Consider the following 16,945-nt stretch of genomic DNA (forward strand, 5'->3'; position numbering starts at 1 on the left):
TAATTTATCATCCACCAGCCTGACTCTGATCACCCTGATCAAGCCAGTCGGAGGAGGAGTTGTACAGTCTTATTGCGGCAGGCAGAAAATATCTCCTATAGCGCTCCTTAGTGCAAGCTTCTCTGCTCTGCAACAGTGTAGGGGACGGGCGGAATTGTCCATGATGGCCAGGAGTTTGGTCCTCATCCTCCTATTTGCCACCTCCAGGGTGACACAGAGGACAGAACCAGCTTCCCTAATGAGCTTGTTCAGCCTCTTAGTGTCACCTTCCTTGATGCTGCCCCCACAGCATACCACCACGTACAGCACTGCGCTGGCCACCACTGACTGGTAGAACATGTTCAGCAGAGTCCTGCACACGCCAAAGGACCTGAACCTCCTCAGGAAATAAAGCTGGCTCTGGCCCCTCTTGTACAGGACATATGTGTTACCAGTCCAGTCCAGTTTATTGTCCAGGTTGCACCCCCAGGTACTTGATGACGTGAAGAGCTGTGAAGTGAGAAATGGTGGGAATGGAGTCAGATGGGCTGGAGAGGGAGAGGGAAGGGAGAGGGTACTGGATGGGACAAAGGGGTAGGTGAGAGGTGTGAATGGGTCCAGACAGGGCAGGGGGAGGGGGGCTGGTCTGGTAGCTGAGCAGGGCTGGAGGAGCTGGGGGGAGGAGAAGAAGAAGGAGGACGTCATCATATCATCTCTCAGTGTATCTTTTCTTTGTGTCTACAGAGTGGAAGGACTGCAGTCACCGGTGACCGTTGTCCAATAAAGAAAGTCAGGGCATAGCAGCTCTCCCAGGCTAAGGTCAGTGGATGGGTGAAGATGGGGAGCAAATCCTTCCTACAACTCCATTTGAATAACTCGACATACACTCACTGAGAACTTTATTAGGAACACTATACTAATACTGGGTAGGGCCTCCCTTTGCTCTCAAAACAGCCTCAATTCTTCGTGGCATTGATTCCACAAGATGTTGGATCCTTTAAGATTCTGGTCCATGATCGCATCACGCAATTCCTGCACATTTTTCAGGTGCACTTTCAAGCTGTGAATCTCCTGTTCTACCACATCCCAAAGGTGTTCTATTGGATTCAGATCCAGTGACTGGGAAGGCCACTGAAGAACAATGAACTCATTGTCATATTCATGAAAACAGTTTGAGACAACTTTTGTTTTGTGACATGGTGCATTATCATGCTGGAAGTAGCCATTAGAAGATGGGTAAATTGTGGCTATGAAGGGATACACATCGTCAGCAACAATACTCAAATAGTTTGTGGCATTCAAGTGATGATTGATTGGTATTAAGGCCCAAATTGTGCTAAGAAAACATTCCCCACACCATTACACCACCTCCACCAGCTTGGGCTGTTGCCACAATGCAGGTTGGATCCATGGATTCATGCTGTAGGCGCCAAAGTCTGACCTCAGCAGAAATCGAGATTCATCAGACCAGGCTATGTTTTTCCAGTCTTCAACTGTCCAGTTTTGGTGAGCCTGTGTGCCCACTGCAGTCTCAGATTTCTGTTCTTGGCTGACAGAAGTGGAACCCGATGTGGCCGTCTGCTGTTGTAGCCCATCCGCCTTAAGGTTCGACACGTTGTGCATTCTGAGATGCTTTTCTGCTCACCACAATTGTACAGAGTGGTTATCTGAGTTACCATAGCCTTTCTGTCAGCTCAAACCAGTCTGGCCATTCTCCGTTGATCTCTCTAATCAACAAGGCGTTTCCGTCCGCAGAACTGCTGCTCATTGGATGTTTTTTCTTTATTGTACCATTCTGAGTAAACTACACAGACCGTTGTGTGTGAAAATCCCAGGAGATCAGCAGTTTTAGAAATACTCAAACCAGCTCCGACAACAATCATGCCACGGTCAAAGAGATCACATTTTTCCCCCATTCTGATGGTTGATGTGAACATTACCTGAAGCTGCTGGCCTGTATCTACAGGATTTTATGCATTGCGCTGCTGCCACACGATTGGCTGATTAGATAATTGCATGAATGAGAAGGTGTACAGGTGTTCCTAATAAAGTGTTCGGTGAGTGTATGTGTAGTGAAAATATTATGCATTTAATGGTGCGGTATTTGTTTTAACTGCCACTCAAAACAATCCTCTCTTACACTTTCAGGCTCTTGACTGCGTGGAAATACTAGTCATCTCCTGTGGAATCAGACTCAGGCCCTTTACAACATGTGTGAGCAAGAGCAACAAGGAGACGGTGCCCACAAACTGTCCAACAGTGACGTTATTAAGCTTCCTGATGACCTCTCTCTGAGCGACTCTGACCCTGATGAACCTAACACACCCTTTGACCCTGAGGTGGAAGACTTGTCCTCCTCATCTGCAGATGAGGAGCCCCAGAAGACCTGCGGCCTCAACCCTGGAGAGCCCGCTTTTAGTCTGAAAGGAGGCAGCTCAAACTTCTCCAACCGCAGCCGCAGCATCTTTGACTGTCTGGAGAGTGCGGCCAAGCTGGCCTCGTCCCAGCTGGGCCAGGACAATGTCATCGATGGGGTCTTTGCACGTCCCTCCCCCCGTCCACTGCTGCCAAGAGGGAAGAAGTATGTGGAGAAAGCAGAGGATTTGAGCTGCAAGCCTCCTAAGAAGACCTCCAAAGGAGTTCCAGATTACCTGGTGCATCCTGAGCGCTGGACGTGCTATAACCTGGAGGATGTGCCAGAGACCAGCGACCGCAAGAACAGCATGGTGGCTCAGCAGTACATACAAAGCCTGCAGCAGAAAAAGGATAGCACTAAGGCAGAAGATGGTCCCAAAGAGCCTTTCATGCCCACGTTCAACCAGGGCAACAGCAGCAGCTCAGAGCATAAGATAGTGTTCTCCAGGCCCAGCCGGGTACTCAAGGATGACACCACAGAGGGACACAAGCTTGATGGAACCAAGAAGTCGGGCATGGGCCTCTGCCACCTAGATGTAGAGGAGGAGGAAGGTGCAGCAGCCCCCCATCATCCAATCGAGAGGAAGAGGAAGTGGTCTCAGGAGGTGGATGAAGAGGGTGTGCTGAAAGATAAGAAGGAGCAGCTGCCCAATATTGGCTTTTCCATTAACAGGAAGATCAACCGGAAGAACTTCCGCAAGACATCAGGGAAAGATGAGGACTGAGAGAACACATTAGCTTGACCTTTAACAACTTTACTGTAGTCCAGAAGTAATTGAGACAAACTCCAAATATGGGCAGTATTTTAGTGCTTCCCTCTTTACACTTAGAACCTCAACCAGTGGAGGTTTTTCTCAGTTCAAGGGAATGATTTAGGCCTCTTATCTTGACAGTCAAACTCAATGTAAACTGTATTTTGACATGAAAGACCTGTCAGTAATATTAATGTGTATGACTGTTTAAAAAACATGAAAACAAAGAAAGGAATATTTAGTAAATTGTTAAGTATACTGAAGTGATTAGAGTATCGTATTTGTTTTAGTAGAGTCTTGTAACTGACATTCCTATTGATATTACTATAGATTATTGAAACAGTAAAGTCTTCTCAAAATTAAATAGAATTCTGTGTTCCTTGTTTCTATACTACATTCCTGTGGTCAGTGTGAAACTATAAAACAATGTTTTCATTTGAGATGTTTAATTAGAGGACACTTTCTAAGAATTCAATGCATCGATTGGTTTACCATTAGACCATAATGTATGTTTATTTCACAGCACAATCATTTTCTTGCACTTTAAGGGTAAGGTCTTCACTCTCATGCAATCCATGTTTTTATACACAATTGGTCAAAGCATTTGATGATAATTTACTTACTTGTGGATGTTGGTATGATGATTGGACTATTAAGCAACAAATAGCTGGTTCTAAGAAAGCTCAAAAAGCACCGTGAACTTATTATGCCTGTCCTTGTATGATTCAATACAGACTGTAGTCCCTTGCAGTAAATGTGGAAGTGACGTGGTATCACCTAGTATGCACATAAAGAGCTCAAGTTTCATCACTAACCATCAGTTTTAGTAAGTGACAGACTCCTTTTAAGGCAAGTTCCGCCTGAAGCGCTCCATATCACCTGAACTGATGACATCACTGAGGCAGGTAGGTAAAAGTCGCTCGCGTACCTTCACCTGAAGAAACGCGGAAGTGAAGTATTTATAGGGCAGACGTTTTAGTGTCTTCCATAGAGTAGGACACTGAGGAATAGGTTATGAAGAATGAGTGAAAAAACGGTGCGTCGAACTCTTGAGAACGTAAATGCTGTTTTTCGAGATTCGCTCGAATTGGATTACGGTTCTACAACATGTTTTTCAGCGATCCAGAGGTAAGTGGAGACTATACACAAGACTATAACCCCCCATAAAACTTGATTTGCTTTAATTTTTTTGTCTTACTTAAAAAAAAAAAAAAGTATGGTCATATGCACTTGCAACTTGCAAGGTGCTTTATTTTGGACTCGATCATGTTCATGGATTCAACATCACTGTCACCTGAGGCGATTGCAATCCAGCCGTAGAGGAACTGCGGTATGAGAAATCAGTTATTTTTGCGCCACAAGTGGGTTGAGATGTATTGGACCCAATGATTATCTCCTCTAACAGCGCCTTATCTTTTGGCCACCGGACAGATATGGGTAAAATGTCTCACACACACCCTTACATTAGTGCAGATGTGGAGTTGAGTAGGCACACTGACCTTATGAAGCAAAAACACAATATGACTAGTCTCCCAATCATTCAACCTAAAGCATGCAGATCTTTGGTGAGAAACTGTCAGGGCTGAGCTCTTTGCCATTATCTTACTGAATGAGAGTGTCCGTTAAATTACTTACAACTACTGTAGAGGGATGGCACCTCTCCTTTTTTACATGGAAACTCACAAGATACAAGCTACAGTGCCAAGTTTGGCTAGGTTTTACTCAGTTCTCGATTATACTGGTGAAACAGGTTCTCATCCATCCTTAAGCAATGGCATTGAAATAGGTTATTGTGGATAGGTTGTTGTGGCACACCCCACCCCCAGATACACTATGAGAATGGAACATTACTCACAGACAGCAGTCAGTAGAGCCAAGAATTGTTTTCCTCAAAGTAGCTGTTTAATCCTATCCTCATGTTCAGTGAAAACCTACAACTGCCCTCCCAGAGGTTCTGAGAGTGAGGAGCGGCATGTGATACCATTTTCACTCATGAGCATGTCAGGGCCTGCAAAACCTCTGGCAAAACCTGTGGGAGAAAGAAAGTGAAAGGTTGATAAAGCCATACATACACTTGCTGTAAACTCAGTGAGTTACTCAAAATAGTCCTATATTGTTTTTATGTCTCTACTCAGACAGTTATGTTAATATTGCTATCTCACTGGTCACTATACTGTAAAGCCATCAACAATGGGGATAGGATTTGGCACAAAGATTTGTCTCTACTGGGAGAATGAAGGCACATCCTTGACCATTATGTGGAATTATTAAGGTGAGAGGGTCCTTGTTGTGATCCATTCTGAGTGGCACATGCTTGGCACAGTCTGCAGTGACGTGAGGGGAGAGGATAGACTCTGTCACTGCAGTGCTGACAGCTACTGTCCATTGTTACTCTGTGTTTTAGGAAGACGTTGAGCTGCAGGAGAGACACAGGGATGGCAGTGACAATTGTAGGGTGCCACTGCTTCTACCAATTGTGGTAAGAGATAACACAACTACTGGCATAGCTTTGAGCTAAACTTAAATGTATTACCTTTTTCATTAAACAATGATTAAACCAACATAAGTGTCCTAACTGAACTCTAGTCTTAAGAAATCTATAGTCTGACACACACTATTAAATATACATTCAGATGCATCTAAGCAATTTAATTAATTTACAAAATAAAATCAACCAGTTTGTGTGACATAACACCCTGCATATTGACATTAAGCCATGTGTACTGTATCTTCCCTACACCCCACACAGAGGTCATATGACTATGTCCTGGTTTCTGACAAAGTTGAGGACCAGGAAGACCACAAGTTTATGAAGCAAATGGCTTTCATTGACCAGCTGAAGAAGAAAAACATGAAAGTGACAGTGAGTTTCTTTCATATCAGCATTTATCACCATGACATAAGCAGTGAAGACATGCCATTTTATAAGGACCTGTAGCCTGATGAATGTTGGCTGTATGGTTTTGCCCATCAGATTACAGAATGTGTGGTTCTTTCAGAAGAATTTTAGTGTGACCCAATATTTCAATTTCATCACTCTACTGACTCATGATCTTTGCCTGTTTTTTTGTCAGAAAATCTATCATGATGATATGGTGTTCTACGGTGTCTGTGCCCCGAAGGAGGTCTTTGACAAGTACAGGTACCTTCTGAAGGTGTCTGATGCATGCAACTGGAGTGAGGACCAGAAGGGTGTTATCCCTCACTCTACCAGGTCAGACACACTGACCTGCCACTCAATGCTATATGCTAACAGCTTTGTCCACTTTGCTCTATCCAACACATTCTCTTATCATTACTTTTTTCTTCTCAGGATTAGAATTGTCAATTTTATTCTACACCACACCTTCCTCAACACAGGAGGTGAGTGAAGTGCTCCCTCCAAATGTCCATGCATACTGTACGTACAATGAAAACATTTTGAATGACGTCTCTCACCTCTAAATCTCTATCTCTCCTTTTCATTGAAACACAACAGAGAATCTAGAAGAGCTTCTGAAGAAGGGTGTCTTTGAGACCATGTTCTGTCTGCATGAGGTTAAAAAGACACCACTTTGATTCATGATGTGATCTATTAATTGTTATTTAGATTTATGTTTTCCTTGTTGTAGGCATTTTGACACTGTTGACTCAACATGGGAATGGATGAGAAGTATGCAGTTTTGGTTTTGTACTTCTTTCTATAATAGAAGAAGACGCAAAAGCAACTGAAGAACAAGTGGGCCCGGTGGTCTGGCCTCTTTCTATACCAGCCAGTCAATGATGTCAGGTGAGGCCCTGTCTGTCTGTCTCTCTCTCTCTCTCTCTCTCTCTCTGTTTCAAAGCAATCAGCTCTATTACCAGAAAGCAAGCCAGCAAGTGGTTATAACACAGGGGCCTTTGAGTTTGTCAATACAGCCAACTGTGATGTGCTTATCTAAATGAAGAGAGAGAACATGCAAATAGCAATACAGCAATTCCTTGTTTGAGTGGTGTGAAAGAGAGTTTGCCAAGATGACTGCTGGACCACTGCTCTCAAAGAGGAAATGTTTATAGTGTGAAACCAACTGTTACTCAACATCATATCTATTCAACCATGATTTCTTGCTGTTTGTGAATAATGTTGTTTAAGACACATCCTGAAACCTCTTTTGTTATTTCATGTATCATAACAGGCATTCTTTCAGGGCAAGAAAATATGATTTTGACACTTCTTGAAACCCAATTACCAGACATGATTAAATTAGGAATTAGGTGTCAGAACAACATTAGTGACATACACTCACCGGCCACTTTATTAGGTACACCTTGCTAGTACCGGGTTGGACCCCCCTTTGCCTTCAGAACTGCCTTAATTCTTTGTGGCATAGATTCAACAAGGTGCTGGAAACATTCCTCAGAGATTTTGGTCCATATTGACATGATAGCATCACGCAGTTGCTGCAGATTTGTCAGCTGCACATCCATGATGTGAATCTCCCATTCCACTACATCCCAAAGGTGCTCTGCCAGACCATTCTCTGTAAACCCTAGAGATGGTTGTGCGTGAAAATCCCAGTAGATCAGCAGTTTCTGAAATACTCAGACCTCCCGTCTGGCACCAACAACCATGCCACGTTCAAAGTCACTTAAATCACCTTTCTTCCCCATTCTGATGCTCGGTTTGAACTTCAGTAGGTCGTCTTGACCATTGTCTACATGCCTAAATGCATTGAGTTGCTGCCATGTGATTGGCTGATTAGATATTTGTGTTAAAGAGCAGTTGAACAGTGTACCTAATAAAGTGGCTGGTGAGTGTACATTGTAGTTGATGAAACTCATGAACTGTGTATCTGTTTGTGTTAGGAGTTACTTTGGAGAGAAGGTGGCCCTGTATTACCTGTGGTTGGGCTGGTACACCTTCCTCTTGGTCCCTGCAGCCATCCTTGGTGTGATCGTCTTCCTGTATGGACTGGCCTTCTTCAACACCAACCCTCTCATGTAAGTTGACATACCCAGTGAGCCAAGCTTTTTATTAGACTGATTATGCATTTACGGAGCATCAGTACTGACATTTTTGTACGCTCTTATATGGAGCTGCGCCTCTCTCAGACTCTAGATTGTGTGTCTTAATGTTCCAGAAAGGAGGTCTGCGAGTCAGACACCATTATGTGCCCAAGGTGTGACAAAAGGTGTAAAGTATGGCAACTCTCTGACACCTGCATCTATGCCAAGGTAAGATATCATACCATACTCCATTGCCAACTTTTCCAACTTTGATACTTACTATTTTATAGGTCCTATACATTTTCTCCCATGTGTACAGGTTAGCCATCTGTTTGATAATGAAGGGACGGTGGCCTTTGCTATGTTCATGGCAGTCTGGGGTAAGTCTCTCACTAGATACAGTATATACACCAGATTTCTGCCAACCAATTAACTTTTTTCTATTCTAGATAGATATGTTGACTTTGTTTTGTTTTTAACAGCTACCCTTTTTTTGGAGCTGTGGAAGAGATACCGAGCAAAGTTTGTGTCCAAGTGGAATGTCTTTGACTGGTGTGAGGAAGAGGTACTTCTGATTTTAGGTTTGACCATTGAATATTAATCATGACATACAGTGTTGGTTGTATGGTTGTTTGGTATGTTACTCAATGATATAATGCGGAAAAATATGTTTCTTTTGATAACTGAATGCTCATGCTGGCTTCACCCATTGTGGTACTGATGGAACCGCAGACACTGAACATTGGTCCCTCTCATCTGTAGGAGGAGCTGATCCTGGGTGTTGTGAATGATCCGGACTGCCATCCCAAACAGTTCCGTCATTCCTATCTGAAAAGCACTCTAGTTCTGGTGCTGGTCACACTCATGGTAAACCCCAGAGACACTGCAGTGTCACAATACAAATGTTAACATTCTACATTTACATTTATGGCATTTAGGCATCTGCTAAATGCCATAAATGTAAAATGTTATAGTAGGAGATTAGGCTCAGTCTTGTTCACTGTGTGTGTGTGTGTGTGTGTGTGTGTGTGTGCGTGCTTTGTCACCAGTTGGTTCTGATCATTGGTCTGGCCCATGCTCTCGTGGTGTTTCGTGTGGTGGCTGCTGTTATGTTGTCTGAGGGCACCTGGGAGTTCATGAAGGACCATGCCAACACTGTAGCAGTAATGCTGGGTGCTGTGTTACACTACATCACCATGCAAGTCATGACCAGAGTAAGATGACTCTTAAACAGTAACCCCGCCTAAGCCATTTTGGCCAGCACATTCTGTAACTTCTTCTCTCTCACTCCTTCTAGGTCAACAGGATAGTGGCCTTAAAGCTGTGTGAAATAGGTGAGTCTGAAGGAGAGCATTTTCACATGGAAAAGTCTGTAGTCATCTGTATTCAACATGCATGTTAAAATCACTATCATTCAGTGATTAAAGATACATTAATTTTGCTCCCTCCTGCAGAGAAGACACGCTCGTTTGCAGCTACAGAGAGGAGCTTTACTGTCAAGATGTTTACCTTCCAGTTCTTCACCCTCTTCTCCTCACTCATCTATGTGGCTTTCTTCCTGGGCAGGTACTGTGTCCATCTGTGTGTTTCTTTTCATGGATGTGCATGTACGTCCAATTAGTCACAAGTTATTTTCATCTATATAGGATAAATGGTTACCCAGGCAGCTATGTGCGTATTGCTGGGAAATGGAGGCTGGAAGAGGTGAGTAGTTCACCAATTCATCCTCTATAGCTTTACATGGATTCTTCTAACATATTGATAATGATCCAGTTGTCCATTCCTCTCAGTGTCACCCCAGTGGCTGCCTCACTGACCTCTTCATTCAAATGGCCACCATCATGGTGCTCAAACAGACTCTGAATAATATCTTTGAGTTCACTGTGCCGTAAGTATACATGCCTAATCTATCTCTTTAACATACATATATGGAAATGAATAGGTTGAATAAGCTGTTGGTAGTGCAAACTCATTGACTATCTGTCATAGATGATAACCTCCTATGCAAATATATAGTCTAATTTGTAGGGTTGGGCGGTATACATTTTTTCATACATTTTATACCATCCTCAAATTTTACCCGGGTATACGGTATTATCGCGAAAAATAACTAGCGTGCGGCTGGCTGGCGGGAGCCATCTTTGCTCCATATATTTAATCTACATTGAAAAACTGAATTATTTATGTGGTGACTGCTATACCGTATGACATTTAGCCTAAACAATCATTTAAACTTTATATCCTGATCTAAACTAAACAGTTGGATAGCATAATATTGTAACAACCCTGTGTAAGGCCCGTTAGCCGCTCTGCCAAGGGAGTTAACTCTCTTGGTGTTGTAGCTAGCGCTGCCGGTTTGTCAGCGGAAGATTGCGAGTTCGATACCCGCTTAGGGCAAGCTACACTGCTCAAAAAAATTAAGGGAACACTTAATCGTCACAGTGTAACACCAAGTCAGTTAAACTTCAGGGATATCAATCTGCCCATTTAGGAAGCACAAGTGATTGTGAATCAATTTCACCTGCTTTGGTGCAAATGAAAGTGACAACAGGTGCACTGGAGAGGCAAAAGCAAGACAACCCCCAAAAAGGTAATGGTTTTGCATGTGGTGGCCACAGACAATTGCTCTCTCCTTATCCTTCCTGACTGATTCTTCTCTAGTTTTGTGTTCTGCTAGTGTCCTTGTCACTACTGGTAGCATGAGACGGTACCTGTAGCCCACTCAGGTTGCACAGGTAGTCCAGCTCCTCCAGGACGGCACATCCATACTTACGGTCGCAAGAAGGTTTGCTGTGTCTCCCAGCACAGTCTCAAGAGCATAGAGGAGATACCAGGAGACCGGCCGTTACACGAGGAGAGCTGGACAGGGTCATAGAAGGGCATCAACACAACAGCAGGACCCTTATCTCCTTTGTGCGAGAAGGAACAGGAGGAGCACTGCCAGAGCCCTACAAAATGACCTCCAGCAAGCTACTGGTGTGCATGTGTCTGACAAAACTGTCAGAAACAGACTCCATGAGGGTGGAGTCCACTAGGTTCCTCCTAGTGCAGGACAATGCCCGGCCTCATGTGGCCAGAGTGTGTAGGCAGTTCCTGGATGAAGAAGGCATTGATACCATTGAATGGCCCTCTCGTTCCCCTGACCTAAATCCAATTGAGCACCTATGGGACGTTATGTATCGTGCATCCGACGCCACCAGGAGCTCACTGATGCCCTGATCCAGGTCTGGTAGGAGATCCCCCAGGACACCATCCGCCGACTCATCAGGAGCATGCCCAGATGTTGTCGGGAGTGCGTACAGGCATGCAGGGCCCATACACACTACTGAATCACATCATGAGTTGCCGTGATAAAATTCACACAAGTTGGATCAGCCTGTGATTTGAATTTTTTACTTTGATTTTCGGTGTGATTTTGAATCCAGCCCTCAATGGGTTGATGATTTTGGTTTCCATTGACCGTTGTCACGTCATTTTGTTCTCAACAAATTATACAATGTACATCAGTAAAGATTTTCAAGTTGAACACCGTTAAGTGTTCACTTAATTTTTTTGAGCAGTGTACTTTACCCCGCCGTTAGCTACAATATGATTTATTCGCATCCTAGTGCCGGGCGGAGTGCATTAACAATGTTGTCTGCCGTGTGGTTTTCTGGGGGGGGAAAGCTAGTCTGTACGCATTTTGACTGTAGCTTCCAGTCGGGTGTGACAAAGTGGACAGTTAACGACGTGTATGGCATCGTGTTAACTGACAACCACACGCCCACACGAATAGCTGTTTGAACCCAACAGCAGCACTTACATACAGACATATGTCCCGTCCGTGGAGCTGATATTGGGTTTCAGTTTGAGGTGCGCGTGTGTAGATTAGCTCCCATTAGTGTTCCCGTCTCTGGCCGTCATCTTTTTCATGCAACTCTTGCAAATAACCTCGGCCAAATCTGCAGGCTCTCCTTTATCGTCGGGTCGGAACCCGAAATTCTGCCATATAGTAGCAATGCCATTTTCTTTCGGGGACGAAGTCATTTGCGCTAGTCATCTTTTTTTTTCTCTCCTTCTCTAATCTTAGGTGGAAGAGGTCACGTGCAACACCCTAAAAGTTACAATTGTAATTCTTCCTCCGACCACGGTGGCAGCGGCGCTGTTACATATTGAATTCACAAACAGCGCTTAATTTGGCAGTTTGATAGATAATTGAGCAGAAATTTCATGACGGTATTGAAAAGCATACCGTGGGCATTTTCAAATCCCGCGGGATACCGTATTACCGTTATACCGCCCAACCCTACTAGTTTGTTTCTTTTCTTCTTCTTTTTTTTAATTGTGTTACCATGCTTACTTACTGTTGCATCTCCTCTCCTATGTCCTACTCAGCTGGTTCAAGAGCTGCTTCAGAAGGACCACGACTAAGAAGTTGACGAGAAAGTGTGGCCACTGCTACAGAAAGGCATGTCGCGACGAGAGGTTGCGTGTCGAGCCATGTGACATCTGCAAGCTAAGTGATTGGCTGCACAACTACAACTTGAATGATGTCAACTCCTTTAGTCTCTTTAACGAGTTCCTGGAAATGGGTATGTCTATGTAAAGAACACTGTAATTCATGGACTCTTCTACAGTTTACTAGAAGTACTCAGTACACAATGATGAATCTCTTGTTTTATTATTACACTCTTTTCTCCATACAGTTATTCAGTTCAGTTTCACCACCATTTTTGTGGCGGCCTTCCCTCTGGCCCCTCTGCTGGCACTTATCAACAACATCTTTGAGATTCGCCTGGATGCCATCAAGATGGTCAGCTTGGAACGCAGACTAGTGCCCAAGAAAACCAATGATATTGGTGAGTAAATGCTTCCTATAGGCATGTGTTGGTCGCTCTGTCATCATGGTTTGAGAGGTTGTGTTTAGGATTTCATTTACATTTAAATGTATGGCATTTAGCAGGCACCTTTATCCAAAGCGACTTACAACAAATACATTTGTTTAAGTAAGTGAATTATCTATCCATCAGTCATCATAAGATAAAGTAATCAATGCTCAGACCAGGGGCCATAGGCAGTCACAATGCTAGAAGAAGTAATTATTATTATTATTATTATTATTATTATTATTATTATTATTATTATTTTTCTTTAATGTTTTTTTTTCTTTAATGTCAACTCAGTCTGTGTGCGTGCATGCATGTGTTGGAATAAATACATGTGTTTCCCTCCCTGGTGTGATGGCTATTCCTGACCATGATGTAGTTGTGTGTAATTCTTCTCATTTTGTTATACTTCCCCAGGTATCTGGATCAAAGTTCTGGAGGCTGTAGGTGTTCTGGCTGTGATTGCTAATGGGCTGGTCATTGGCGTATCGTCAGACTTCATACCTCGGCTGGTGTATCTCTACCACTACGGCCCCTGTGCCAACAGGACTGTCGCTGATCTACAGTAAGTTAGACTAACTCAAATACCTCATTTGGCTCGATGGATGCACTTAACCACCATCATAGATCATATTGTTTGTATTGTATTTATTATTTATATTGTTTAGTATTATTTTGTTGTGAAGCACTTTGTGACATTTGTCTATACAAATAAACTTTATTGATTGATAGATTGACTTACAATATACAGTATACATCATTCACCAATTATAGTGCATGTTTTGAAATTGAGTAAATGTTTTTAATCAGAAAAAATAATAATTCAGTTTAGTGACCAAAGTAACCATGCTGCCCTCATGTGGGCAAATGTGTTTTTATTTTTATATGAAATAGAGCACTCCTCATGGAGCCAAGGGCAGGAACAGTTTGACTCCTGTAGAGGATATTTGTCCTTCAACACCAGTTTTAAGAAGGGGATTGAATCCTGTTTTTAAAATTCTCAATCAGTTGGATATGGAAACACATTCCTAACACACTTTGTTATAACCATAAGCGAATCATGGAACTATATAGTAGACTTTTGCAGGCTTGCTCTGAGGTTACAGTAATCCATTTATTTTTCATTAATTATATTATTTTCCCTTTAGCTGTATGACAGGCTATATCAACGACACCCTGTCCACAGCCTATATAACAGACCCCAAAGTACGTCAAGACTTCACCCCCGGTCAGTTGATCACACAAAGTGGTCTCCATGTCACACAGTGCAGGTACCAGCTCCATGATAACTAGGTCATAGTATACTACCCACTATGGAAGCTACAGTACCATATACTGTATCTCACTGGTTGTACTATATGATTATTTATATCATCAGACATGTCAACATTACATTATCTCTACATTATTTGTAACCTATACTGTAGCTATACCTGCAGTAACAAACAGAGAGAAAAACTGTCCAGTACTAGTTAGGTGGTTGTTGATGGTGTGGTGTGTGTTCCTCCTAGTTTTAAAGACTACAGAAATGATGAGGACCACAGCCTCACCTCGCAGTTCTGGCTCATCATGGCTATGCGATTTGCCTTTGTCATCCTATTTCAGGTATAGTACATCATTGCACCTATTGTTTCAGTCTCAAACTAACAAACTATTTATTGAATAGTTCTGGCATATCCCATGTTATGTTGAACTGTTTTGGTCAAATACATAGTCAAAACTTCTGACATCATTGGGTCTCTTTTTTTATTATTATTATTATTATTTTTTTAATGCCACTCTCACTTTGTCCTCCAGATGTGGCTAAGAACATTTAGTGGCCTTAGTTAAATTAGTTAAATGCTCTCATGGATGTGATCTAACAAGCCTGTCTCTCACCTCTCTCTGCAGCATGTAGTGGTCATCTGTAAGTTCATAGCAGCCTGGTTCGTACCTGACAGTCCTATGGCTGTGAAGAATCACAGACTGGATGATAAACTCACTAGGCTGAAAGATGAGCTACGGTGAGTGTAGATATACAGTATATGGAGGACTATCACACAGCTCATTTGAATGGATAATCATTTCCATTGCACAGGACTTAGTTTGATAAGCCATATCAATGATCTGGTTAAAACACATGTTGATGGGTGTGCATGCTTTGGCAGGGATATGATGAGGTACAGCCAGTCCACTGATGTGTGATGACAGACCCATGGTGGGACATCTGGAGACATGACCAGCATGCCATATGACTTTGAAGACTGGAGCATGGGCCGTTTTTAAAGCCCAGCTCTGCTCTGAACTGATTTTCTAATGATAGGACGCTTGGTCGTTCTGATATGAGAGACTTACAGGCCACCAAATGCAACAAACCATGTTTGTGAATGTTGTTTACCCCAACAGAGAAACTTGCTTATTTTCCTGTTCATAGTCTATTCAACTGTGATCTATACCAGTGCCTGAGAGACCCATTCTCCAAGTGTTCATTCCTAATCTATCTTTTAGCACATTCATTTAATCTCACCAGGGTCTAGAGGCTTGGTAACTGAAGATGATCAGAAGCCACAGATCTCTGTTCTGTTTGTGTGGTTGTGTCTCTGAGTCCCCTCACGCTTCTTTAGAAAAGGTCCATAATATTAGGTTTCATTGAGTCACTGGCCCATACAGTACTATGTACCAGGGTAGAGGTTTCATTTCAATTTGTTTCAGTTCAGTTTGAACATTTGGCAATACAAATGGACAACTAGAGTTGAAATGCAGTGACCCTGACACTCACACACAGTGATGTTTTATGTAGGACTGCAGTAGTTTTGTTTTGTAGAAAGGCATGTCTTGTGGCCTAAATTGAGATATGATAAACAATTATTTGTTTTTTTATCATATATCTGCCAATGTTCTCAAGACATAGAATTATGAAGTGTGTGTGAAATGTAATTTATATGTGAAAGATGAAAATATTTGTTTTATTTAATTATGCGGCTATTGAGTTTTCTTTTGATGCGTCTTTCTATATTTTATATCAAATGAGGGATTTTTATTCATTATCAATTTCTTTTGGTTTGCTTTGTGTTCTATTGGTAAGCGTTTTTGCAATCATTATCATTGGTTTATTGTGTACAGTATATGTCCTAAACAAAGTAATTGAGCTTATCAATGGACTAAATATGCATCGTGAATCCTTGCTGGAGAGATGTACTTTTGTGTTGCTTTATGGATACATGTAGTGGGGCATACAAAATTAAAACCTGCAGTGATCATACCCTCAACAGGAAATGTAATTGGGGACTGGTTTTTGACAATGACTAATGGATATCACTTACTTCTAACTAAAAGAAAGTAAGAGAAATAAATGTTAGATATATTTGGTGCAGTGTTGCCTACTCTCACTATTGACTGTCAATGTCCATATACCACAAGGGGGCAGAGTTTTCTCTTTTACTTCCTACAGTCATATGCAGTACTCAACCACTGCGCCTACTGTAACCTACCTTCATACTTGTGTGATTGGTCAAAGAACAGAAGTAAAAGACCTATGAACATTGTCTAATGAATGTAGTTCTTGTCTTCATGTCCACATGATCATTCTGACTACTCATCCATGTGTGAATAATTGTGTCTGTCATCCATACACTCATAATGACCAACAATTTTAATTTCCCATCTCTAGGATGCATCCCCTTGTAATTTCATTGTGTGTTCCTCCCCTCTCCTAATTACACTGCAATACCCCAAAATGTTCCTAGTGTTTCAATCACATAAATCCTCTTAGTGATTTCACTAAAGATCCGGAATGCAATATACTGTGGTTGCAGACACACTGAGGTCACTCTAAAAGCTAACCAGAGCAATTATGACCATTAAATATGTATTTGTTCTTAGCATTTGTGTATGTAAATGTCAGACAAAATAATGGTAGATCTGTTCAACGATTTTACTTTCTCTCTACATTTTCTTTGTCTCTCTCTCACTACTGTACCACTTTCCTCC

At 42.3% G+C, this 16,945-nt stretch overlaps 2 protein-coding genes across 6 annotated transcripts in view; both read left to right on the forward strand.

The window, feature by feature from the left end:
- The window catches only part of tssc4 (tumor suppressing subtransferable candidate 4), a 7,905-nt gene extending 4,401 nt beyond the window's left edge, over window positions 1-3,504 (forward strand). For all 3 annotated transcript variants that reach the window (XM_083665079.1, XM_083665080.1, XM_083665078.1), the window contains exons 3-4: window positions 724-798; window positions 2,128-3,504. In XM_083665079.1, the coding sequence (XP_083521205.1) occupies window positions 2,190-3,119 (930 nt within the window). In that variant the 5' untranslated portion in view covers window positions 724-798; window positions 2,128-2,189 and the 3' untranslated portion in view covers window positions 3,120-3,504. The remainder of the gene's footprint in view (window positions 1-723; window positions 799-2,127) is intronic.
- Window positions 3,505-4,105: 601 nt separating this feature from the next.
- Window positions 4,106-16,500, forward strand: ano9b (anoctamin 9b). Of its 3 annotated transcripts, XM_083697393.1 has the most exons (24): window positions 4,106-4,274; window positions 5,551-5,625; window positions 5,896-6,009; window positions 6,221-6,360; window positions 6,460-6,509; window positions 6,625-6,683; window positions 6,836-6,915; window positions 7,971-8,105; window positions 8,246-8,339; window positions 8,431-8,491; window positions 8,594-8,676; window positions 8,874-8,978; window positions 9,161-9,325; window positions 9,409-9,445; window positions 9,566-9,677; window positions 9,758-9,815; window positions 9,902-9,999; window positions 12,486-12,682; window positions 12,797-12,949; window positions 13,394-13,541; window positions 14,125-14,247; window positions 14,488-14,581; window positions 14,867-14,979; window positions 15,124-16,500. In XM_083697393.1, the coding sequence occupies exons 1-24, from the start codon at window positions 4,254-4,256 to the stop codon at window positions 15,158-15,160; spliced, it is 2,352 nt and encodes a 783-aa protein (XP_083553519.1). In that variant the 5' UTR covers window positions 4,106-4,253; the 3' UTR covers window positions 15,161-16,500. The 3 variants fall into 3 exon arrangements, with proteins under 3 accessions (XP_083553519.1, XP_083553520.1, XP_083553521.1); XM_083697394.1 differs by lacking the exons at window positions 4,106-4,274; window positions 5,551-5,625; window positions 6,625-6,683; XM_083697395.1 differs by lacking the exons at window positions 4,106-4,274; window positions 5,551-5,625; window positions 5,896-6,009; window positions 6,625-6,683 and having other exon boundaries at window positions 6,298-6,360; window positions 6,460-6,546.
- The last annotated feature ends 445 nt before the right edge of the window (window positions 16,501-16,945 follow it).

This window comes from Argentina silus (genome assembly GCF_951799395.1).
Source record: "Argentina silus genome assembly, chromosome: 2".
NCBI classification, from domain to species: Eukaryota; Metazoa; Chordata; class Actinopteri; order Argentiniformes; family Argentinidae; genus Argentina; species Argentina silus.